We start from the raw sequence: 25,559 nt of genomic DNA, 5'->3' as shown, positions 1-25,559 counted from the left end.
CTAATCTAACGTGGCCATTTCAGAGATCAGTTCAGTCGCTCAGTCGTGTCCAATTCTTCACGACGCCATGAATTGCAGCACACTGGGCCTCCCTGTCCATCACCAACTCCTGGAGTTCACTCAGACTCACGTCCATTGAGTCAGTGATGCCATCCAGCCATCTCATCCTCTTTCGTCCCCTTCTCCTCCTGCCCCCAATCCCTCCCAGCATCAGAGTCTTTTCCAATGAGTCAACTCTTCCCATGAGGTGGCGAAAGTACTGGAGTTTCAGCTTCAGCATCATTCCCTCCAAAGAAATTCGAGGGCTGGTCTCCTTCAGAATGGACTGGTCGGATCTCCTTGCAGTCCAAGGGACTCTCAAGAGTCTTCTCCAACACCACAGTTCAAAAGCATCAATTCTGCGGTGCTCAGCCTTCTTCACAGTCCAACTCTCACATCAATACATGACCACAGGAAAAACCATAGCCTTGACTAGACGAACCTTTGTTGGCAAAGTAATGTCTCTGCTTTTGAATATGCTATCTAGGTTGGTCATAACTTTCCTTCCAAGGAGTAAGCGTCTTTTAATTTCATGGCTGCAGTCACCATCTGCAGTGATTTTAGAGCCCCCAAAAATAAAGTCAGACATTGTTTACACTGTTTCCCCATCTATTTCCCATGAAGTCATGGGACCAGATGCCATGATCTTCATTTTCTGAATGTTGAGCTTTAAGCCAACATTTTCACTCACCACTTTCACTTTCATCAAGAGGCTTTTTAGTTCCTCTTCACTTTCTGGCATAAGGGTGGTGTCATCTGCATATCTGAGGTTATTGATATTTCTCTCGGCAATCTTGATTCCAGCTTGTCTTTCTTCCAGTCCAGCGTTTCTCATGATGTACTCTGCATAGAAGTTAAATAAGCAGGATGACGATATACAGCCTTGACGTACTCCTTTTCCTATTTGGAACCAGTCTGTTCTTCCATGTCCAGTTCTAACTGTTGCTTCCTGACCTGCATACAGATTTCTCAAGAGGCAGGTCAGGTGGTCTGGTATTCCCATCTCTTTCAGAATTGTCCACAGTTTATTGTGATCCACACAGTCAAAGGCTTTGGCATAGTCAATAAAGCAGAAATAGATGTTTTTCTGGAACTCTCTTGCTTTTTCCATGATCCAGCAGATGTTGGCAATTTGATCTCTGGTTCTTCTGCCTTTTCTAAAACCAGCTTGAACATCAGGAAGTTCACGGTTCACGTATTGCTGAAGCCTGGCTTGGAGAATTTTGAGCATTACTTTACCAGCATGTGAGATGAGTGCAATTTTGCGGTAGTTTGAGCACTCTTTGGCATTGCCTTTCTTTGGGATTGGAATGAAAACTGACCTTTTCCAGTCCTGTGGCCACTGCTGAGTTTTCCAAATTTGCTGGCATATTGAGTGCACCACTTTCACAGCATCATCTTTCAGGATTTGAAATAGCTCAACTGGAGTGCCATCACCTCCACTAGCTTTGTTCGTAGTGATGCTTTCTAAGGCCCACTTGACTTCACATTCCAGGATGTCTGGTTCTAAATGAGTGATCACACCATCGTGATTATCTGGGTTGTGAAGATCTTTTTTGTACAGTTCTTCTGTGTATTCTTGCCATCTCTTCCTAATATCTTCTGCTTCTGTTAGGTCCATACCATTTCTGTCCTTTATCGAGACCATGTTTGCATGAAATGTCCCCTTGGTATCTCTAATTTTCTTGAAGAGATCTCTAGTCTTTCCCATTCTGTTGTTTTCCTCTATTTCTTTGCATTGATCGCTGAGGAAGGCTTTCTAATCTCTTTTTGCTATTCTTTGGAACTTTGCATTCAGATGCTTGTATCTTCCCTTTTCTCCTTTGCTTTTTGCTTCTCTTCTTTTCACAGCTATTTGTAAGGCCTCCCCAGACAGCCATTTTGCTTTTTTGCATTTCTTTTCCATGGGGATGATCTTGATCCCTGTCTCTTGTACAATGTCATGATAGTCATTCCATAGTTCATCAGGCACTCTATCTATCAGATCTAGGCCCTTAAATCTATTTCTCACTTCCACTGTATAATCATAAGGGATTTGATTTAGATCATACCTGAATGGTCTAGTGGTTTTCCCTACTTTCTTCAATTTAAGTCTGAATTTGGTAATAAGGAGTTCATGATCTGAGCCACAGTCAGCTCCTGGTCTTGTTTTTGATGACTGTATAGAGCTTCTCCATCTTTTGCTGAAAATAATATAATCAATCTGATATCGTTGTTGACCATCTGGTGATGTGCATGTGTAGAGTCTTCTCTTGTGTTGTTGGAAGAGAGTGTTTGCTATGACCAGTGCATTTTCTTGGCAAAACTCTATTAGTCTTTGCCCTGCTTCATTCCATATTCCAAGGCCAAATTTGCCTGTTACTCCAGGTGTTTCTTGACTTCCTACTTTTGCATTCCAGTCCCCTATAATGAAAAGGACATCTTTTTTGGGTGTTAGTTCTAAAACCACTTGTAGGTCTTCATAGAACTGTTCAACTTCAGCTTCTTCAGTGTTACTGGTTGGGGCATAGACTTGGATTACTGTGATATTGAGTGATTTGCCTTGGAAACGAACAGAGATCATACTGTTGTTTTTGAGATTGCATCCAAGTACTGCATTTTGGAATCTTTTGTTGACCATGATGGCTACTCCATTTCTTCTGAAGGATTCCTGCCCATAGTAGTAGATATAATGGTCATCTGAGTTAAATTCACCCATTCAAGTCCATTTTAGTTCGCTGATTCCTAGAATGTCTACATTCACTCTTGCCATCTCTTGTTTGACCACTTCCAATTTGCCTTGATTCATGGACCTGACATTCCAGGTTCCTATGGAATATTGCTCTTTACAGCATCGGACTTTCCTTCTATCACCAGTCACATCCACAGCTGGGTATTGTTTTTGCTTTGACTCCATCCCTTCATTCTTTCTGGAGTTATTTCTCCACTGATCTCCAGTAGCATATTGGGCCCCTACTGACCTGGGGAGTTCCTCTTTCAGTATCCTATCATTTTGCCTTTTCATACTGTTCATGGGGTTCTTAAGGCAAGAATACTGAAGTGGTTTGCCATTCCCTTCTCCAGTGGACCACATTCTGTCAGATCTCTCCATCAAGACCCGCCCGTCTTGGGTTGCCCCACGCGCATGGCTTAGATTCATTGAGTTAGACAAGGCTGTGGTCCTAGTGTGATTAGATTGACTAGTTTTCTGTGAGTATGGTTTCAGTGTGTTTGCCCTCTGATGCCCTCTTGCAACACCTACCATCTTACTTGGGTTTCTCTTACCTGGGCGTGGGGTATCTCTTCACGGCTGCTCCAGCAAAGCGCAGCCGCTGCTCCTTACCTTGGATGAGGTGTATCTCCTCACCGCACCCTTCCTGACCTTCAACGTGGGATAGCTCCTCTAGGCCCTCAAAACCTAAAGCTAAGGAATCTAAGCTCATTTATTTTCTACTGTAACAACAAGTCGTAAATCTAACAGCCAGAGGAAATCTTTAAATATTGGGACTGAATGTTCTAAAAAGGTCTTCCCATTTTTCTTGAAAGGGATACCTTTGAAAAAAACTTTTTCAAACTGGTAAAATACACATAAAATTTACTAGATTAACCACTTTAAATGCACAGTTCAGTGGTATTTAATACATTCACATTGTTGTACAGCCATCACCACCATCCAGTGACAGATCTTTCATCTGGGAGAACTGAAACTCTGTACCCATTAAACAACAACTCCCCTCTCCTGGCCAGTCCTGGCACCCACCATTCTATGTCCTGTATCCATGAATTTACTACTCTAGGTACTTCCTGTTAGTAGAATCATACAATATTTGCCCTTTGTGACTGGCTTATATCACTTAACTCAGTTTTCTCAAGGTTTATCTGTGCTATGGCATGTGTTAGAATTTTCTTCTTTTTTAAGGCTGTATAATATTCAACTGTATGTATATGTACCACATTTTGTTTGTTGATTCATATGTCAATAGACCCTTGGGTGCCTCCATCTTTTTGCTGTTGAGAATAATGCTCTATATAACATGTATGTTCTAGTATCTCTTCAAGACCTTTCTTCCAATTCTTTTGGGTTTATACTCTAAAGTAGAATTGCTAGGTCATATGATAATTCTATCTTTAACTTTTCAGAGCAACCAACAAGTTGATTTCCATAGTGGCTGTTCTATTTTACATTCCTATCAGCAATGAATAAGGATTCTAATTTCTCTACATCCTTGCCAACACTTGTCATTTTCTTCTTTTCTCTCTCTTTTCTTTGATAGCAGACATCTTAAGAGGTGTGAGGTGGCATTCACTAGAGTCTGAAAAGAATATCTTGGTTTCAAAACTACTTAGAGTAATTTCAGGTATTTTAAAGGCCATGGGTAGGTAGCCCAAGTCCACATTCGCCTTCCTTTGGGTGCCACGTTGTACATACTTCCTGATAAACAGGTATTTCAGGACACATTACACCCACATTCCAGGAAGCACATTTGCCTGGCTCTTTTTGTCTCATCTCTTCTCTGTTCCTCATCTCAAGAGGGTATTTTACTGAGTTTCCTTTGATGGGCAGGTGATTAATGAATATATAAATAAGAACTCAAATTTTTTAAAAGAAATCACAAATCTGTCAAAGCAGAGGACAAGATGATAGATAAGGACACAGGGCATATGTTGCCCTTGGCTATATACCTGGAGGATAGTAATTTCACAGTATGTACCACAGAATTATATTGAGTGAATGAACCACAAGGAATGATAGGAGTGTGTACTATGCACATAGTCCAGTCTTCAAAACTTTCCCTGAAAGTTATACTTCTTTCAGAAGAAGAAGACAAAAGAATCAGAGCCCAGGAAGAGATGGCCAATTCAACACTCCACCATCACAGCAGGGACATTTGGGTCTACATGAAGCACTTCACACTCACTGACCTATTTTGTCTTCACCACAGTTCAAGAGGCTGGTACTCTTAGCTGCCTTGTAAGACAGAGAAAACTGAGGTTCATAGGAACAGAATTCTGAGTCCCCTGCTCTTCCTCACTAGTCTGTCTTGCCTCCCAGGTGAAAATTATTCATTAATAGCTAAATCATCAAAATCTCCCCAAAGCATCTATATAGCCTATAATTTTCAAAGCCCCACAATTTCACAGAAAGTTCTCCAAGGAGATAATCACCTTTGAAAAGATATCCTTATTTCCTACAGTAAAATTACATCTGTAAGACACTTATTAATAAAATTTATGTTTCCCTACAGGAAACTCTCCAGCACTAAACAAACAGTTTATCCTTCTCAGAATTATGTGATTATCAGCAGATAAAACTATGGAAACTGAGGAAGTCTGAGTCCAGAAATCTATTTCAGTAAGTTATTAAATCACACGCACACAAAACTGACAAATGAACAAAAAAATGAAACATGGTATCTGATGAAAGTGTCTGTTGAAAATACCTTCCGCTAAAAATATGCTCTATTGGGAAAAAAAATGATCACCTCATTCACTTAATTTGAAAAAAAAAATCAAATTAAAGCACTTAAACTTAAATGCCTTATAAAAAGAACATGTGAGAATGCTCTGCTGTGCATACCTGAGGTGCAACTGACATTTTCTTCCTTAAATCGTGCAGTCCAATATACGTTGTCAAGATGTCATCAATGTAAATGCCACCTTCAGGTTCTGACAATCTAAAAAGGGCAGCAATGAGGGAACTTTTTCCAGCTCCTGTTCTTCCCACGATGCCATACTGTAAAGAGACCCAGGGGGATGAAGGATTAACAGGATGCACAAAACCCAGGAGAACCCTGATTGTTGAAGATGAATCTTAAAAATTCTATTATATATAAAGAGTAGCCTGTAAGTTTCTCAAGCATGGCCCTACTGATGTTTTGGACCAGGCAATTCACAATTCACTGTTGAGGGGTTGGGGGCCTGTCCTGTATATTGTGGGATGTTTAACAATAACCATGAACCCACTAGATACCAGATGCAACCCCGAAATTGTGGCAACCAAAAATGACAGAAATTCACAAATGCCCCTGATTGAGACCACCATCATCCCAAGAATATATAATATAAACTAGAGTCACTTTCATGTCTTCTAAAAATGTCAGGCAATTTTATTCAGATTTCCCTGAATAAATGCTTAATATGCAGAAAATTGTTTGTTGTCTGAAATTATCACATAGTATCCATTATGCGGTATGTTAAAGGGAGAGACATGTATGTGTATGTGGTGTGTGTGTGTGGGGGTATGTGTGTGTAACTAACATGCGTAAATAAAGGAAGAAGATGACTTAAAAAATAATCTGCTGGCAGTGAAAAACCAGCAGTCTCCTAAGTGGTCCATAAGAAGTCAGCTTTTACTCCCTGGGTAATTTGACCTTGAGATTTACATGGATAATTTTACAGAGATCTCGACTAGTCAAATCAGAAGTGTTATACACAAAAAGTACTCACTTTCTCAGGGATATGTCATTTATTTAAGAGAAATTATTCTTCAGTAGAAAAATGAAATCACTTCCTGATATTACATATCTTAATTATATTCCATCTTGAAAAGAAACATCTTCAAATACAAAATGCAGGTCTCAGTCTTGAAAGACAGAGGCCAGTAGACAAAATGCACATAATGAGATAAACAACAACACAGTGTTTGCTGTTTACATGGGACCTTTTATCAGAGCATTTCAAAAGGCTTTGTATTAATACATTAATACTTGCAACTAAACCTTGGAAAAATACATGTCAAGTGTCAGTCTATTTATTAAAAACAAAAGCAGAAAGAAATTAAGTGTATAAACAGTAAGATTAAAGAATCAATATAATGCAGGTAAAATGCTGGTAAGGAATAAAACTACATTCAAATATATATGCAGAAACTGGCCTTTTTCACCAAAGAATTTTATAGTAAAAGAAAGTATTAGTCACTCAGTTGTGTCTGACTCTTTGTGACCCCATGGACTGTAGCCCGCCAGGCTCCTCTCATGGAATTCTCCAGGCAAGAATACTAGAGTGGGTTGCCATTTCCTACTCCAGGGGATCTTCCTGACCCAGGGATGGAGCACAGGTTTCCTGCCTTGCAGGCAGATTCTCTACCGTTGAGTCACCAGGGAAGCCCAACTGCAAATTCCCTGAAGAAAGCTTTCCAAGAGATGATTTACATCTCTATTTAGAATCTGGAACTGATGAGAGTGTATGATGTGCTTGTATCATTTATAAATCAGTAGTTTTAAAACTCATGTGTTTAAAAAAAGAACAACTAAATCTTTCTGAGCAATATAATCAAAATGCTTGGAACTTTTCATGTTTTCTGATTTGAATACCTCTAAAGTTTCAAATCCTAGTCTGTCAAATCAATCATGGCATTTCAAAAAAGAATTTATCTTTATAGAGATTAAACATAAGAAACGTGGGTTTAGCTAATTTTATTATCTTATAAAGATAATACGATGAATATAAGACATTTTGTTGTTGTTCAGTCACTCAGTCATGTCTGACTCTTTGTGACACCAAGGACTGCAGCATGCCACGATTCCCTATCCTTCACTATCTCTTGGAGTTTTCTCAAACTATGTCCATTGAATTGGGGATGCCATCCAACCATCTCATCCTCTGTCATCTCCTTCTCCTCCTGATTCAATCTCTCCCAGCATCAGGGTCTTCTAGAATGAAGCAGCTCTTCACATCAGGTAGCCAAAGTACTGGAGCTTCAGTTTGAGCATTAGTTCTTAGAATGAATATTCAGGACTGATTTCTTTTAGGATGGACTGGTTGGAGCCCCTTGCTGTCCAAGGGACTCTCAAGAATCTTCTCCACCACCACAGTTCAAAAGCATCAATTCTTCAGTGCCCAGCCTTCTTTATGACCTAACTCTTATATCTGTACATCAATACTGGAAAAACCATAGCTATAACTATATGCACCTTTGTCAGCAAAGTAATATCTCTGCTTTTTAATATGCTGTCTAGGTTTGTTGTAGTTTTTTTTACAAGAAGCAAGCATCTTTTAATTTCATGGGCGCAATCACTGTCCACAGTGATTTTGGAGCCTAAGAAAATAAAGTCTATCACAGTTTCCATTGTTTCCCCATCTATTTGCCATAAAGTGATAGAACCAGATGCCATGATTTTCATTTTTTGCATGTTGAGTTTTAAGCCATCTTTTGCACTCTCCTCTTTCACCTTCATCAAGAAGCTCCTTAATTCCTCTTCACTTTCTGCCATAAGGGTGGTGTCATCTGCATATATGAGGTTATTGACATTTCTCTTGGCAATGTTGATTCCAGCTTGAGGTTCATCCAGCCCAGCATTTCGCATGTTGTACTCTGTATATAAGTTAAATAATCAGGGTGACAATATACAGCCTTGAAGTACTCCTTCTCCAATTTTGAACCAGTCTGTTGTTCCACGTCCAGTTCTAACTGTTGCTTCTTGATCAGCATATAGGCTTCTCAGGACATTTTGTACTTTATGTTTAACCCTAATTCATAGAATATAGATGGGCCATTCTCTGCATACAGGCAGATTGTAGTGTGTATATATGTAGCTTATGTGTTCTGTGTACAGGCAGGCCTCAAAGATATTTTGGATTTTGCTCCAGACCACTTCAACAATGTGAATATCATAAAATAAAGCAAGTTAAATGAATTTTTTGTTTCTATGTACAAATAAAAGTTATGTTTATACTATACTATAGTCTAATGATGTACAATAGCATTATATATAAAAACGTACTTACCTTTATTTTCAATACTTTAATGCTAAAAGAATGCTAATCATCTGAGCATTTATAGGGTAGCAGTAAAAATCACTCATCACAGATCAGAATAATAAATATAATAATGATAAAATGGTTTGTAATACTGCAAGAATTATCAAAATGTGACAGAGAAACATGAAGTGAGCATATGCTGTAGGAAAAGTGGTGTCGATGTCCTTGCCTGACACAGCATTGCCATAAATGTCCAATTTGTTTTGTTTTTTTTTTTAAAGCATTATCTGTGAAGCACAATACCATAGGTGTGCCTGTATTTCCGCATGTCCTCATACATAAACCAACACACATCAGGACATAGGTGAGAACTAATCTGTGAGAATATTTGTATGTTCCCATGTTATCAGCTCTACTGAAACTGATCCATCTGTGCAAACAGGAACATCTGTAAACTTTGGGTAAATGGGCTGAGATATGCAGGGGCCCTGAGGACTGCTCATGACCACAGGACTGTGTGTTCCAAACTCCAGCAAAGAGAACTAAAAAACCAGGGAACTTCCCTGGCATTCCAATGGTTAAGATTCTGTTCTTAAACTGCAGGAAGCGTGGGTTCAATCCCCAGTCAGGGAAATAAGATACCACATGGTGTGTGGCCACAGGCCCCCAAAAAGAAAAAGGCAACTCAAAGAAAATCTGACTCTGATTATTCCTAGAATTCAGTCGTCAAAGCTATAGTCTGAATGTCTTATCTGGATAACCAAAGGGTTTTACCAGTTGCCCATGGAGAGTATCACCAGTATCAGTAAGCTTACATTCTTCAATCTAAACATACTTGGAGGGCTTCCCTGGTGGCTCAGTGGGAAAAAATCTGCCTGCCAATGCAGGAGAGATGTGTTCAACCCCTCGTCCAGTAGAATCCCACCTGCTGCAAAGCAACTAAGCCCATGAGCCACAACTACTGAGCCTGTGCTCTAGAACCTGGCAACCACAACTACAGGCCTGAGCTTACAGTCCACAGCTACTGAAGCCCTTGCACATTGTAGCCCAAGATCTTAACAAGAGAAGACACCACAATGAGAAGTCCACACACAGCAACTAGAGAAAAGCTCAAGTAGCAACAGAGACCCAGCACAGCCAAAAATAAATAAGTAAAATTATAAAGATACTTGGAGAAAATCTTCTGTTATTTGTTTTGCAATGGCCCCTTTCTGTTTTTCCAACCAGGTTGGTTCTGATGATGACACTTGTTAGACACTTGCTCCTGGACCTCTCTTCACACATCAAATGCAACATAATCAACCCCCAATGCCCCACACAAAGCAACCCCTTCATCTGTCTTCCCCATTTGACTCTCATTACTTCTTTTCCAGGCTCACAGTGTTTAAAAAGCAAATTAAAATAAACTCTTTCCTTAATCATAATCAGTGCAAATGAATTTAAAAAGTAAATAAATACTAGCTATGCCATAGAACTCTGAAAAACACATTCATAAGATGATGTTTTTACTTTCTAGGCTTCTGTATGTGTTTTTTTACTGCTGTTGTATTTTTTTGTTTGTGATCTTAAAGACAAGTTCACATATTTAAACAAAATGGGATTAAAGAAGTTTTGGCCACAGCAATCAGAGCAGAAAAAGAAATAAAAGGAATCCAAATTGGAAAAGAAGAAGTAAAACTCTCACTATTTGCGGATGACATGACCCTCTACATAGAAAACCCTAAAGACTCCACCAGAAAATTACTAGAACTAATCAATGATTATAGTAAAGTTTCAGGATATAAAATCAACACACAGAAATCCCTTGCATTCCTATACACTAATAATGAGAAAACAGAAAGAGAAATTAAGGAAACAATTCCATTCACCATTGCAACGTAAAGAATAAAATACTTAGGAATATATCTACCTAAAGAAACTAAAGACCTATATATAGAAAACTATAAAAGACTGGTGAAAGAAATCAAAGAGGACACTAATAGATGGAGAAATATACCATGTTCATAGATTGGAAGAATCAATATAGTGAAAATGAGTATACTACCCAAAGCAATTTATAGATTCAATGCAATCCCTATCAAGCTACCAACAGTATTCTTCACAGAGCTAGAACGAATAATTTCACAATTTGTATGGAAATACAAAAAACCTCGAATAGCCAAAGCTATCTTGAGAAAGAAGAATGGAACTGGAGGAATCAACCTACCTGACTTCAGGCTCTATTACAAAGCCACAGTTATCAAGACAGTATGGTACTGGCACAAAGACAGAAATATTGATCAATGGAACAAAATAGAAAGCCCAGAGATAAATCCACACACATATGGACACCTTATCTTTGACAAAGGAGGCAAGAATATACAATGGATTAAAGACAATCTCTTTAACAAGTGGTGCTGGGAAAACTGGTCAACCACTTGTAAAAGAATGAAACTAGAACACTTTCTAACACCATACACAAAAATAAACTCAAAATGGATTAAAGATCTCAATGTAAGACCAGAAACTATAAAACTCCTAGAGGAGAACATAGGCAAAACACACTCCAACATACCTCACAGAAGGATGCTCTATGACCCACCTCCCAGAATATTGGAAATAAAAGCAAAAATAAACAAATGGGACCTAATTAACCTTAAAAGCTTATGCACAACAAAGGAAACTATTAGCAAGGTGAAAAGGCAGCCTTCAGAATGGGAGAAAATAATAGCAAATGAAGCAACTGACAAACAACTAATCTCAAAAATATACAAGCAACTCCTACAGCTCAACTCCAGAAAAATAAATGACCCAATCAAAAAATGGGCCAAAGAACTAAATAGACATTGCTCCAAAGAAGACATACAGATGGCTAACAAACATATGAAAAGGTGCTCAACATCACTCATTATCAGAGAAATGCAAATCAAAACCACTATGAGGTACCATTTCACGCCAGTCAGAATGGCTGCGATCCAAAAGTCTACAAGCAATAAATGCTGGAGAGGGTGTAGAGAAAAGGGAACCCTCTTACACTGTTGGTGGGAATGCAAACTAGTACAGCCACTATGGAGAACAGTGTGGAGATTCCTTAAAAAACTGGAAATAGAACTGCCTTATGATCCAGCAATCCCACTGCTGGGCATACACACTGAGGAAACCAGAAGGGAAAGAGACACGTGTACCCCAATGTTCATCGCAGCACTGTTTATAATAGCCAGGACATGGAAGCAACCTAGATGTCCATCAGCAGATGAATGGATAAGAAAGCTGGGGTACATATACACAATGGAGTATTACTCAGCCATTAAAAAGAATACATTTGAATCAGTTCTAATGAGGTGGATGAAACTGGAGCCTATTATACAGAGTGAAGTAAGCCAGAAAGAAAAACACCAATACAGTATACTAACGCATATATATGGAATTTAGAAAGATGTTAACAATAACCCTGTGTACGAGACAGCAAAAGAGACACTGATGTATATATAGATCAGTCTTATAGATTCTGTGGGAGAGGGAGAGGGTGGGGAGATTTGGGAGAATGGCATTGAAACATGTATAATATCATGCATGAAACGAGTTGCCAGTCCAGGTTCGATGCACGATACTGGATGCTTGGGGCTGGTGCACTGGGACGACCCAGAGGGATGGTATGGGGAGGGAAGAGGGAGGAGGGTTCAGGATGGGGAACACAGATATACCTGTGGTGGATTCATTTCAATATTTGCAAAACTAATACAATATTGTAAAGTTTAAAAATAAAATAAAATTAAAAAAAATAAAGTGAACATACTGCTATGTGTGTTTTCATTTAGTATTGCATTAAGATATTTACTTTAATGATTGTATAATATTATAGTACATGCGATCATTTATTTAACAAATCCTCTATGACTGCATCAAATAGTAAGCTGTCATAAATAACTCTGTGTTAAATATCCCTGATACTTAATCTTTGCAAACAACCTTAATCATTTTCTCACATAAATTCTCTGATGTGAAATTGCTGAGAGTCAAGTATAAACCCCTTGGACAGCAAGTATGAATCCCTAGACATCAAGAGATCATCCATTCAATCCTAAAGTAAATCAGTCCTGAATATTCATTGGAAGGACTGATGCTGAAGCTCCAATACTTTGGCCACCTGACACAAAGAGTCAACTCATTGGAAAAGACACTAATTCTGGGAAAGATTCAAGGCAGGAGGAAAAGGGGACGACAGAGGATGAGATGGCTGGATGGCATCACTGGTACAATAAACATGAACTTGGGCAAACTCCAGGAGATACTGAGGGACAGAGAAGCCTGGTGTGGTCAGTCCATGGGGTGGCAAAGAGTCAGACACGACTAGGTGACTGAACAACAACAACAAAGCATGAACATTTTCAGAGGAAGCTGTTAAGATTCTAACCTACTCTCCAGAAGTATGATGCCATTTTCTACTCCCACCTGTTTCCCTGCACATTCAAAAATCCAGTTGTTATAGGTTTGTTCTAATTGACATCAGTTTGATTCCAAAAAGTTGAATCACTTTCCCAAGGATCATACTAGAGATGCAACAGCTTCTGGCTCCCTGCTTATCCCGCACCTGCCCACCCTGGTCCATGTGCTCTTACTTCTTAGATTAAACTCCTGAATGCTAGCTCAGGGACCGTCACTCCACCACAAGATGTCTCTTTTACAAAACTGTCCTCTCTAACCTCTCTATCCTTCATGTACATGAGTCAGCTTCCTTGGCATCACTAGGTAGTTGTGAGGGTCGAATGAAAAAATGTGTGTTACACATCTGGTATTTCCTTTTGTTGAATGCTTTGCAGGTGTCTGATTCTTTATTCACTGGATCAGGGCATCATGCTTTTGCTTATGCTGGTCCCACCTCCCAGAATGCCTTCCACATGCATTTTCACCTGCTGAAAACCTAACCACACACCACTAAGTCTGGCTCACATGCCTAATTCCTTGGAAATGCTCTCCCTGTCCCCTTATGTGGGTTTGTCCCAACCCTTACAGATGTTATGTCATTTTTTATTAATGTCTATAAAAATCATGACCTCCTAGTTTATAAAGCTAACATAGTCATTTTTTTTTGTTTCTTCAACTAGACTGTATATGTTGACATCAGGAAATATATTGTATTTGACTTTACCAAATTTGTATCACCTGTGGTGTCCTGAGACAAAAAAATTTCCACTGCGAGCTGAGAATTTTAATTCAGGCCAGAGAAATTTATGGAAAATCTATTACCATATTATTTAGGTATAAGATAAATCAGAGAAAGGTACAGCAGATGGATCCTATAGCTATAAACACAACTTCAAATGTCTAACACATCATTCTCATGGGACAGACAACACCTTCTGCAGTATAAGCGGTTAAGGTCATTTTCAGTTCAGTTCAGTTGCTCAGCCATGTCCAACTCTTTGCAACCCCATGAATTGCAGCATGGGCCTCCCTGTCCATCACCAACTCCCAGAGTCTACACAAACCTATGTCCATCAAGTCTGTGATGCCATCCAGCCATCTCATCCTCTGTTGTCCCATTGTCTTCCTGACCCCAATCCTTCCTAGCATAAGGTCTTTTCCAATGAGTCAACTCTTCACATGAGGTGGCCAAAGTATTGGAGTTCCAGCTTTAGCATCAGTCCTTCCAATGAACACCCAGGACTGAACTCCTTAAGGATGGACTGGTTGGATTCTTTTGCAGTCCAAGGGACTTTCACGAGTCTGCTCTAACACCACAGTTCAAAAGCATCAAATAAGCCCAGCTCTTTACATGAGGTGGCCAAAGTACTGGAGTTTCAGCTTCAACATCAGTCCTTCCAATGAACACCCAGGACTGATCTCCTTGCAGTCCAAGGGACTCTCAAGAGTCTTCTCCAACACCACAGTTCAAAAGCATCAATTCTTTGGCGCTCAGCCTTCTTCACAGTCCAACTCTCACATCCATACATGACCATTGGAAAAACCATAGCCATGACCAGATGGACATTTGTTGGCAAAGTAATGTCTCTGCTTTCTAATATGCTGTCTAGGTTAGTCATAACTTTCCTTCCAAGGAGTAAGTGTCTTTTAATTTCATGGCTGAAATAATCATCTGCAGTGATTTTGGAGCCCAGAAAAATAAAGGTTGACACTGTTTCCACTGTTTACCCATCTATTTGCCATGAAGTAATGAGACCAGATACCATGATCTTCGTTTTCTGAATGTTGAGCTTTAAGCCAACTTTGTCACTCTGCTCTTTCACTTTCATCAAGAGGCTCTTTAGTTCTTCTTCACTTTCTACCATAAGGGTGGTGCCATCTGCATATCTGAGGTTATTGATATTTATCCTGGCAATCTTGATTCCAGCTTCTGCTTCCACCAGCCCAGCGTTTCTCATGATGTACTCTGCATAGAAGTTAAATAAGCAGGGTGACAATATACAGCCTTGACGTACTCCTTTTCCTATTTGGAACCAGTCTGTTGTTCCATGTCCAGTTCTAACTGTAGCTTCCTGACCTGCATATAGGTTTCTCAAGAAAAAGGTCAGATGATCTGGTATTCCCATCTCTTTCAGAATTTTCCACAGTTTATTGTGATCCACACAGTCAAAGACTTTAGCATAGTCAATGAAGCAGAAATAGATGTTTTTCTGGAACTCTCTTGCTTTTTTGATGATCTAGCAGATGTTGGCAATTTGAACTCTGGTTCCTCTGCCTTTTCTAAAACCAGCTTGAACATCTGGAAGTTCACTGTTCATGTATTGCTGAAGCCTGGCTTGGAGATTTTTGAGTGTTACTTTACTAGCGTGTGAGATGAGTGCAATTATGTGGTAGTTTGAGCATTCTTTGGCATTGCCTTTCTTTGGGATTGGAATGAAAACTGACCTTTTCCACTGCTGAGTTTTCCAAATTTGCTGGCATATTTAGTGCACCACTTTCACAGCATCATCTTTCAGGATTTGAAATAGCTCAACTGGAATTCCATCACCTCCACTAGCTTTGTTTGTAGTGATGCTTTCTAAGGCTCACTTGACTTCACATTCCAGGATGTCTGGCTCTAGGCGAGTGATCACACCATCGTGATTATGTGGATCGTGAAGATCTTTTTTGTACAGTTCTTCTGTGTATTCTTGCCACCTCTTCCTAATATCTTCTGCTTCTGTTAGGTCCATACCATTTCTGTCCTTTATTGAGCCCATCTTTGCATGAAATACTCCCTTCGTATCTCTAATTTTCTTGAAGAGGTCTCGAGTCTTTCCCATTCTGTTGTTTTCCTCTATTTCTTTGCATTGATCGCTGAGGAAGGCTTTCTTATCTCTCCTTGCTATTCTTTGGAATTCTGCATTCAGATGGGAATATCTTTCCTTTTCAGCTTTGCTTTTCGCTTCTCTTCTTTTCACAGCTATTTGTAAGGCCTCCCCAGACAGCCATTTTGCTTTTTTGCATTTCTTTTCCATGGGGATGGTCTTGATCCCTGTCTCCTGTACAATGTCATGAACCTCATTCCATAGTTCATCAGGCACTCTGTCTATCAGATCTAGTCCCTTACATCTATTTTTCACTTCCACTGTATAATTATAAGGGATTTGATTTAGGTCACACCTGAATGGTCTAGTGGTTTTCCCTACTTTCTTCAAGGTCATTTTATACCCTATGAAAATAATGACCATTTTTGTCTAAGCAGTTATTTTGGGTGCTTCACATGTCTTATCTTGTTTAAGTTTTTCATCAACTCTACATCAATCCTATCACTTTCATTTTGCACAAGAAAAGATTGAAGCTTAGATGAATTAGTCTGGTTGAAATATCAGAGCCCATAAGTAGCAGGATGGGACTCAAATCCACGTCTCTTGGCCTCTCTTCCATCTGCTGATGGGCCTCCTTATCCCCTGGATGGCCTGATACCTTATCATGTGTCTGTGTAGCCAGAACAGAGATAGTGGGAAGAGGTGTAGTTGGAGTTAAAGGAACAGGCCTACCATAGAGATCTTATGGCCAGATAGTTAAAGCCTGACATGGACACAGGCATATCTGTGGTGAGTGGGAACAAAGAGGGTACCTGAGGGCAGGCAGACCAGCTGTCAGCAGAAAGAACCAGCACCCACAGCCGGATTGAGAGAGAAACTTGCAGCTAAGTGAGACACATGGTACCTGTGGAACAGGCCAAACAGAACTCATGTCCTGTTTGTGGCAGCAAGACTCATTTTTGATCACATCAGGTGGTGAAAGAGCTACATATACACTGCTGCATGGGGCTGACTCTAACTCCAGGTCCAGGCAGGGCCGAGCCTATGGGAAATCCCTCCAGTTCCTGCATGAGGCCGATGTGGGGAAAGACAGACAGCAGGATGAAAACTGCCTGTGATGAAGATAGACTCCCCTGGAAAGACACAAATGATGTGGTGGAATCACACAGAATTAAATTATAATGTAAAGGTCCAATTTATAGACCATGAAAGTAAGTAAATCTAGTGGCACAGAACATTTTAGAGCCTCCTGCTTAGTCGCAACAGAGACTTGGGAATTCTTGAGTTCAATTTCAAACTGTCAAAAGACATTTTTTGGAAATCACAGGTTATCACTCATCAAAAACTGCCCATGGGAGAGAAATGAGGAGGTCATGTTCAGATGCAATTCTGAGTCAAGAGGTCTGGGTGAGCCTGAGACTCTGCATTTCTAAGAAGCTCCAGGAGATGCAGGTGCTGCTGGCCCTGGCACCACAGTCTGAGTCACAGGGAATTAGGAAGCCGGCAGGAGAAGTGGGCCAATCTGGGAGTGAAGAGAGGGGATTTTAAGAAAATATTGTGTAAAAAATGAGAAAATTTAGGAAACTAATATTTTTGCACATTATAGCATGGTCTACTAATAAGCATCTGTAAAAGTGTATCATCCAAATAATAGCTGTGAGCAAAAACAAAGCAAAATCAATCTATCTCAAGAGCTGGAAAATACTTTATTGCCCAGGATTCTCTAAAATGATCAAATCAACCACAAAATCATCTAAATGAAAAATGTAGCCTGTTTTCATACTCTAACCAGGAAGTCTAGGGTCCTATTTACCTCATGTTGGCTTTTATGTTTGGCTTTTATGTTTTATGCTGGGTCCTGTTTGCTTTGGAAGAGCTGTCTCTAGTAGTGATGAGTGAGGGCTACTCCTGTTGCAGTGCATGGGCTTCTCACTGAGGGGGCTTCTGTTGATGCTGAGCAAAGACTTCAGTAGTTATGGCACAGGGGCTCAGCAGTTGTGGTGCAGGGCTTAGTTGCTTTGCAGCATGTGGAATCTTCTCAGACCAGGGATTGAACCAGTGTCCCCCGCATTGGCAGGCAAATTCTCATCCACTGCACCACGAGGAGTCCTAGTTCCTTATTTTTACTTGCTATTTCTTCTGTGAATTAAAATCCTGCATAGCACCTACTATACTTTCCTATTGACTCTAACTTCCAGGAATCAGGACAGAAGAGGAAATAAGGGAAAGAGAATAAAGCCCCACTTCTGCTGGGCTGGCTCACTCCCAAGTCCCCTGTCCACCATGCCCCTCACCCCAACCCCTGAAAAAAGCATCCTCTATCAATCAAATCCAACACTAAAGCAGTGTTCTGGAGTGATGAGGGCTGGGACAGGTGAGCAGGAGAGGGAAGCTGGGATATACACAGGTGGGTGAGATCATTTCATGAACACACTGCACGGGTATCATTTCCAAACACAGAAATGAAGCTAATAGTGATACTGAGAGTGGATCAAGGCACAGATCAAAAGTCAAGTTACTGCAGTTATTAATTCAGTCTCCAAATTCAGTTTTCCCTCAAACATTTTAGAATCTTAATCCCATGATTTGCAGGTTTTAGAAGGAAGAATAAGAATGTTATGTTCCTAAGTTGTACTACAGAGTATTTTAGATAAGTTATATTTTATGGCTTTGGGGGAAATTTAAGACAAGTGCAGGTTAACAGGATTACATTTACAACAGAAAATCTGACAGACACCTTGTCTGAGAGTAAGTAAACACCACCTACAGTGCTCTCAGGGAAAAGATTATATCAAGAGCTGTGGTTAATGTTTTCCTGACACAGCAGTTCACATTTTTCCTGACCTACACTGAAACTGGAGATAATTAGGAGGGAGCTTTTGCCCTGTGACTAACTGAAGCTGCTCCCTGGGTAGCATTCGGGCATTAAGTTGAATATTCTTTCATGTTACAAGGGTTTCATTCGTTAAATCACAGCTACAGCCATTAGATGGGTCTGGGGTGGTAAGAGTTTTAAAGAGCAGTTCTTTCAGTTATATACAGAGTTGTCATGTGTGTGTGTGTGTGTTTGTGTGTTGGTTTCCACTTGCTCATACCTGTGTTACTCACTCATCCTCACAACCAGTAGTCCCTCAGCACCCTCCCTGTGCCCTCAGAATGCTACTCTCTGGGGACAAAGATGAAAACAAGATGCTTCCTGATTTTAAAAAGCCTCAAAGTACTATGAAATGCAGATCCCAAATTACAAAGCATGCCACAGGTGCTATCTTTTAATTATGATGACATTCACATAACATAAAATTTAACCATTTAACCATTTTTAAGTAGATAGTTTGGTGTTCAGTTCATTCACATTGCTGTGCAACTAAGCTTGACAATTTTTTTTTTTTTTTGCCTCATAAAACTAAAATTCTTACCCATTAACAAATGACTCCCCATTTCCCCCTTCCCCAGTCCCTGGAAACCATCATCCTATTTCCTGTCTTCTTGGATTTGACTACTCTAGAAATCTCACATAAATAGAATCAGAGTATTCATTCCTTTTGTGTCTGGCTTCTTTCATTTAGCAAGATGTCATCAAGGTTTATCCATAGGTCAGAATTTTCTTCCTTTTAAAGGCTGATTAATACTTCATTGTAAGGATTTAGCTCCTTCCAACTTTTGGCTGCTATGATCATAGGTGTACCATAAATGATATCTTAAAAGAATATATAAGACACTAAGGGTATACAAGACCTATTAGAACTAATACCCATAAAAGATGTCCTTTTCATTATAGGGGACTGGAATGCAAAAGGAAGTCTTATGGAAGGAAGCAGGATAATGGCTAATACAGTTTTGCCAAGAGAATGCACTGGTCATAGCAAACACCCTCTTCCAACAACACAAGAGAAGACTCTACACATGGACATCACCAGATGGTCAACACAGAAATCAGATTGATTATATTCTTTGCAGCCAAAGATGGAGAAGCTCTCACAGTCAGCAAAAACAAGACTGGGAGCTGACTGTGGCTCAGATCATGAACTCATTATTGCCAAATTCAGACTTAAATTGAAGAAAGTAGGGAAAACCACTAGAGCATTAAGGTATGACCTAAATCAAATCCCTTATGATTATACAGTGGAAGTGAGAAATAGATTTAGATCTGATAAAGTGTCTGTTGAACTATGGATGGAGGTTTGTGACATTGTACAGAAGACAGGGATCAAGACCATCACCATGGAAAAGAAATGCAAAAAAGCAAAATGGCTGTCTGGGGAGGCCTTACAAATAGGTGAGAAAAGAAGAGAAGCAAAAAGCAAAGGAGAAAAGGAAAGATATAAGCATCTGAATGCAGAGTTCCAAAGAATAGCAAGGAGAGATAAGAAAGCCTTCCAAAAAAAAAAAAAAAAGAAAAGAAAAGAAAGCCTTCCTTGGCAATCAATGCAAAGAAATAGAGGGAAAAAAAACAGAATGTGAAAGACTAGAGATCTCTTCAAGAAAATTAGAGATACCAAGGGAACATTCCATGCAAACATAGGCTCAATAAAGGACAGAAATTATATGGCCCTAACAGAAGCAGAAAATATTAAGAAAAGATGGCGAGAATACACAGAAGAATTGTACAAAAAAGAGCTTCATAACCAAGATAATCACGATGGTGTGATCACTCACCTAGAGCCAGACATCCTGGAATGTGAAGTCAAGTGGGTCTTAGAAAGCATCATACGAACAAAGCTAGTGGAGGTGATGGAATTCCAGTTGAGCTGTTTCAAATCCTGAAAGATGATGCTGTGAAAGTGGTGCACTCAATATGTCAGCAAATTTGGAAAACTCAGCAGTGGAAAAGGTCAGTTTTCATTCCAATCCCAAAGAAAGGCAATGCCAAAGAATGCTCAAACTACCACATAATTGCACTCAACTCACGGTCTAGTAAAGTAATGCTCAAAATTCTCCAAGCCAGGCTTCAGCAATACATGAACAGTGAACTTCCAGTTGTTCAAGCTGGTTTTAGAAAAGGCAGAGGAACCAGAGTTCAAATTGCTAACATCCTCTGGATCATCGAAAAAGCAAGAGAGTTCCAGAAAAACATCTATTTCTGCTTCATTGACTATGCTAAAGCCTTTGACTGTGTGGATCACAATAAACTGTGGGAAACTTTGAAAGAGATGGGAATACCAGACCACCTGACCTGCCTCTTGAGAAATCTATAGGCAGGTCAGGAAGCTACAATTAGAACTGGACATGGAAGAACAGACTGGTTCCAAATAGGAATAGGAGTGCGTCAAGGCTGTATATTGTCACCCTGCTTATTTAACTTATATGCAGAGTACATCATGAGTAACACTGGGCTGGAAGAAGCATAAGCTGGAATCAAGATTGCTGGGATAAATATCAATAACCTCAGATACGCAGATGATACCACCCTTATGGCAGAAAGTGAAGAGGAACTAAAAAGCCTCTTGATGACAATGAAAGAGGAGAGTGAAAACGTTGGCTTAAAGCTCAACATTCAGAAAATGAAGATCATGGTATCTGGTCCCATCACTTCATGGGAAATAGAAACAGTGTCAACCTTTATTTTTTGGGGCTCCAAAATCACTGCAGATGGTGACTGCAGCCATGAAATTAAAAGATGCTTACTCCTTGGAAGGAAAGTTATGACCAACCTAGATAGCATATTCGAAAGTAGAGACATTACTTTGCCAACAAAGGTCTGTCTAGTCAAGGCTATGGTTTTTCCAGTGGTCATGTATGGATGTGAGAGTTGGACTGTGAAGAAAGCTGAGCACCGAATAATTGATGCTTTTGAACTATGGTGTTGGAGAATACTCTTGAGAGTCCCTTGGACTGCAAGGAGATCCAACCAGTCCATCCTAAAGGAGATCAGCCCTGGGTGTTCTTTGGAAGGACTGATGCTAAAGCTGAAACTCCAATACTTTGGCCACCTCATGTGAAGAGTTGATTCATTGGAGAAGACTGATGCTGGGAGGGATTGGGGGCAGGAGAAGGGGATGACAAAGAATGAGACGGCTGGATGGCATCACTGACTCGATGGACGTGAGTTTGAGTGAACTCCGGGAGTTGGTGATGGCGTGCTACAATTCATGGGGTCACAAAGAGTTGGACATGACTGAGGGACTGAACTGAACTGAAGGGTATATTAGTGTGTGTGTGTTTGTGTGTGTGTATAAAATTATATATATATATATTTACACTAATACTAAAAGTATAGTGTGTATATATATATATTAATATGTATATTAGTATATTAAGTATATGTCAGTACATTAAGTATATAGTATATTAAGCATGTGTATTAAATATATATAATATAAATTAGTATATATAATATAAATTAGTATATATAAGGGTATATTAAGGGTATATTAAACTTAGGGTCTTGAGGATGCATTCACGTTGACTCAGAAAATGCGGAGATTTTCACCATCCAGATGATCGAGGGCCTGGGTCTTTGAGGCTGAGGGGCAGCATGTGCACTGGGAACAGGGAGGATGTGGTGCTTTGCGAGAAACTACACACAATCCAAGTGCAGTGGTGTGTGTGTGTCTCAGACATACTGTCTGCAGAGGGAGGTGGGGAAGAGCTCCTAATACCTTGTCTGTTCTGGCTTAGTGTCTTCTTCAAGACTCTGTCCTGGTCCCAGCTGAGGGCCTCAAGCTGAATGTGGAAGGAACATCACCAGCAGACATGGACGCTGACAGGTTCAGGTCACAAGCCTCTCTGCCATCTCTCACGTGGATCTTCTCTGCTCCCTTCCATTTGTTTTTGACTTTGAGCCAATCTCTAGACCCTGCCTCCATCTGAGGTCCTGATTCCTCACTTAGGACTGGGTCATTATTGAGGCTCTTCTCTGGTGGACACAAGGTCACCTCACGGCCCCTGCTGGAGTGGACTTGAGGCTAGGCTATGGTCCCAGCAGCAGCTCACACAGCCCAGTAAGGATCAGATCTGGGCTAAGAAAGAAGCAGTCTATGGGGGGAGGCAGAGGGCTGGCAGCTCAGTGTGGCTGAGTGGAGAACAAGGCTACAGGAAGGGCTAAGGGACAGAGAGGGAGGTTGCAATCAGAGGGTATCATGGGAAGAAGAGAAGATTTCAAAATACAAGCAAGAAAAGATGGAAAGGAATGAGATACTGGAGAGTTAGGACCAGGAAGACAAGGCTGATGTCCCAGACTTTTTATGAATAATCAGGTGTCACATATAGTGTCCTGCATCAGGTTAAGATGGAACCCCAGATCCCAGAGCCCATCAACCACCATGAGGGAGCTCACAGCACAGGGGAAAAATTGCTGGTATACCCATGCCATGGTCAGTTTCCAAGAAAGATTCACCTACAAGTCACTGATCTAATCTGCATCCATTAGGAGCAAACAGTGCCCCTGACATAGTGATAAGGAAGCCAAGAACAGATGTGGTGCTAAATCTTTAGCTGGATTTAAAGAGGCAAATGGCTTAAACTAACCTTTTCTCTTGAGTAAATACATGTTTCCAGTTTCCTCAATACCAGAGGACTGTCCGAGTTATATCTGAAGTTCACACTGGAAAAGGAAATCCTTCCGTTTGGGGGCCAGAATGGTGGTGGATGATACTCAAGTTCCCAGGGTGCTTCTTTCTCAAGACCTGTATATTCAATCCCCCTTTCTACTGAAATCATCTGAAAGACATATGACATCACATCAGTTAGTATCAGAGGATCTAGTTTATGGGTGTTCAGAGATTGTAAATGAAACCTCCTGCTTTTCTATGGTTCAGAATATCTCAGGTCTCAAAATCCACAAAGGACAGAAGTAGGAGCCTGATAAGGCCTTGGATGATCTGCAAACTTGTTCATCATCTTCAACAGTTTTAAACACGACCATTTTCTTCAATTTTATATAAAAGCTAAGAAAATTAAGAGAAATGAATGGTAAGGTTTTATTGATCCACCTTTCACATCTGAATAAAAAAGCAAAAGTTTTTTTTTTGAAAGAAAAGAACACTTATGGACATCGATCAATATGTGTGGCTACAGAAGGGTCACGTGTTACAGATGTCCAGAATTGGACAGTCATCAAACATCATTTTAATAGTCACTTTCAACTCTGTTAGCAGAAATAAATGGAAAAACTTCATTTTTATTGTTTTTCTCCCTTTAGGAGAAGGTAAAAATATTCAAAAGTATATAATTTACTTATTGACTAAGGCCTCTTAAACAACTGTAATTCCACACCTTTGAGAGCACATTCTGAGAGGAAGCCTACCTACCAGGAAGAAGGGCCACGAGCAAATTCAGGTGTTCAACACGCACAAGAATAAGTGATAAAATGGGGGGCTGGAGAGAAATATTAATTAAATAAACCTTAAAATACTGGATTCTTTTCTTTTACCAAAAATAAGGAATTATCCATTAAGAAGCAAAGATAAATAAGCTGCTTAAGAAATTAGCTTACATTGTCTCCAGAATTTCAGAACGTCTCTCCTACAGAGACATTTATTGTATTTGAAGACAGTTTGTGATGAATGTAAAATCTTCTGACATGGCATACGTATGTGAGAAAATATGTATATATTTTTTATTAACTTTAAGCAGATGGAAAGTGAAAGTGAAAGTCAGTCAGTCAGTCATGTCCAACTCTTTGCAACTCATGGACTATAGCCTGCCAGGCTTCTCTGTTCATAGGGATTCTCCAGGCAAGAATACTGGAGTCAGTAGCCATTCCCTTCTCCAGGGGAGCTTTCCAATCCAGGGATAGAACCTTTGTCTCTTGTGGCTCTACATTGCAGGTGGATTCTTTACCATCTGAGACACCAGGGAAGCCCTCAAGCAGATGGAGGAGAAGATAAAAAAAAAAAAAAAAGAAAAAAAAAAACTTTGTAAGATTATGTTAAAAAAAAAAAAAAAGAGAAGAAAGGGTTTTATTATTTTACGTAAGAATTGCTTTTATGCCATATAACAGCAAGGAGACTTGAAAAGGCTAAGAACAGAAAGATAAACATCACCATGTTCTCAACTTCGGCACTTTGCCTGATGCACCACTGGAACATCCCCGTGAGTGTGAGCGTGAGAGACAGGACCAGGCCAACCCGCCCAAGATCCAAAGCTAAATGAGGAAGAAGAGGAATAAAGTGAGTCTCCTTCTCAACCCCTCACACAGGTCTTTCTGTCACTTTACAAAGAAGACTCCTTTATTTTTATGATTTTTATTGAAGTATAGTTGATTTACAAAACTGTGTTAGTTTCAGGTGTAAAGTGAATTAGCCAGATATATACATATAATCTGCTCTTTTAAAATTATTTTCCCATATATGTTATTACAGAGTATTAAATAGAATCCCCTGGGCTATACAGTAGGTCCTTTTTAGTTATCTATTTTATTATAGAGTAGTGAGAAGATTCCTTTATAATATTTATCATTAGCATGTAATGATATTATCACTCATAATATTACTTCTGTTGTATGAGACAATAATGTAGTAAAAACACACATACACATTCACACACACACTATGAGGGACTTTCCTGGTGGTCCAATAGCTAAGACTCTGAACTCCCAGTGCAGGGGGCCCAGGTTCGATCTCTGGTCAGGCAAAGAGACCCCACGTGCCACAACTAAGAGTTCACATGCTGCAACTAAATTCCTGCCTG

The 25,559-nt window shown here is 39.9% G+C and overlaps 1 protein-coding gene across 1 annotated transcript in view; it reads right to left on the bottom strand.

Annotated features, from left to right (window-relative positions):
• LOC123328868 (ATP-binding cassette sub-family C member 4) overlaps positions 1-25,559 on the bottom strand; it is a gene marked incomplete in the record, with an annotated part of 1,148,417 nt that overhangs the window by 31,787 nt on the left and 1,091,071 nt on the right. Inside the window, 3 exon segments of the mRNA XM_045162484.1 lie at positions 5,597-5,752; positions 23,397-23,588; positions 24,914-25,014. Of these exon segments, the coding sequence (XP_045018419.1) occupies positions 5,597-5,752; positions 23,397-23,588; positions 24,914-25,014 (449 nt within the window).

The sequence above is a fragment of the Bubalus bubalis genome, chromosome 13, assembly GCF_019923935.1.
Source record: "Bubalus bubalis isolate 160015118507 breed Murrah chromosome 13, NDDB_SH_1, whole genome shotgun sequence".
In the NCBI taxonomy this organism is placed as follows: Eukaryota; Metazoa; Chordata; class Mammalia; order Artiodactyla; family Bovidae; genus Bubalus; species Bubalus bubalis.
The sequence above is the reverse complement of the archived record's forward strand: the minus strand, read 5'-3'. Positions and strand labels throughout refer to the sequence as shown.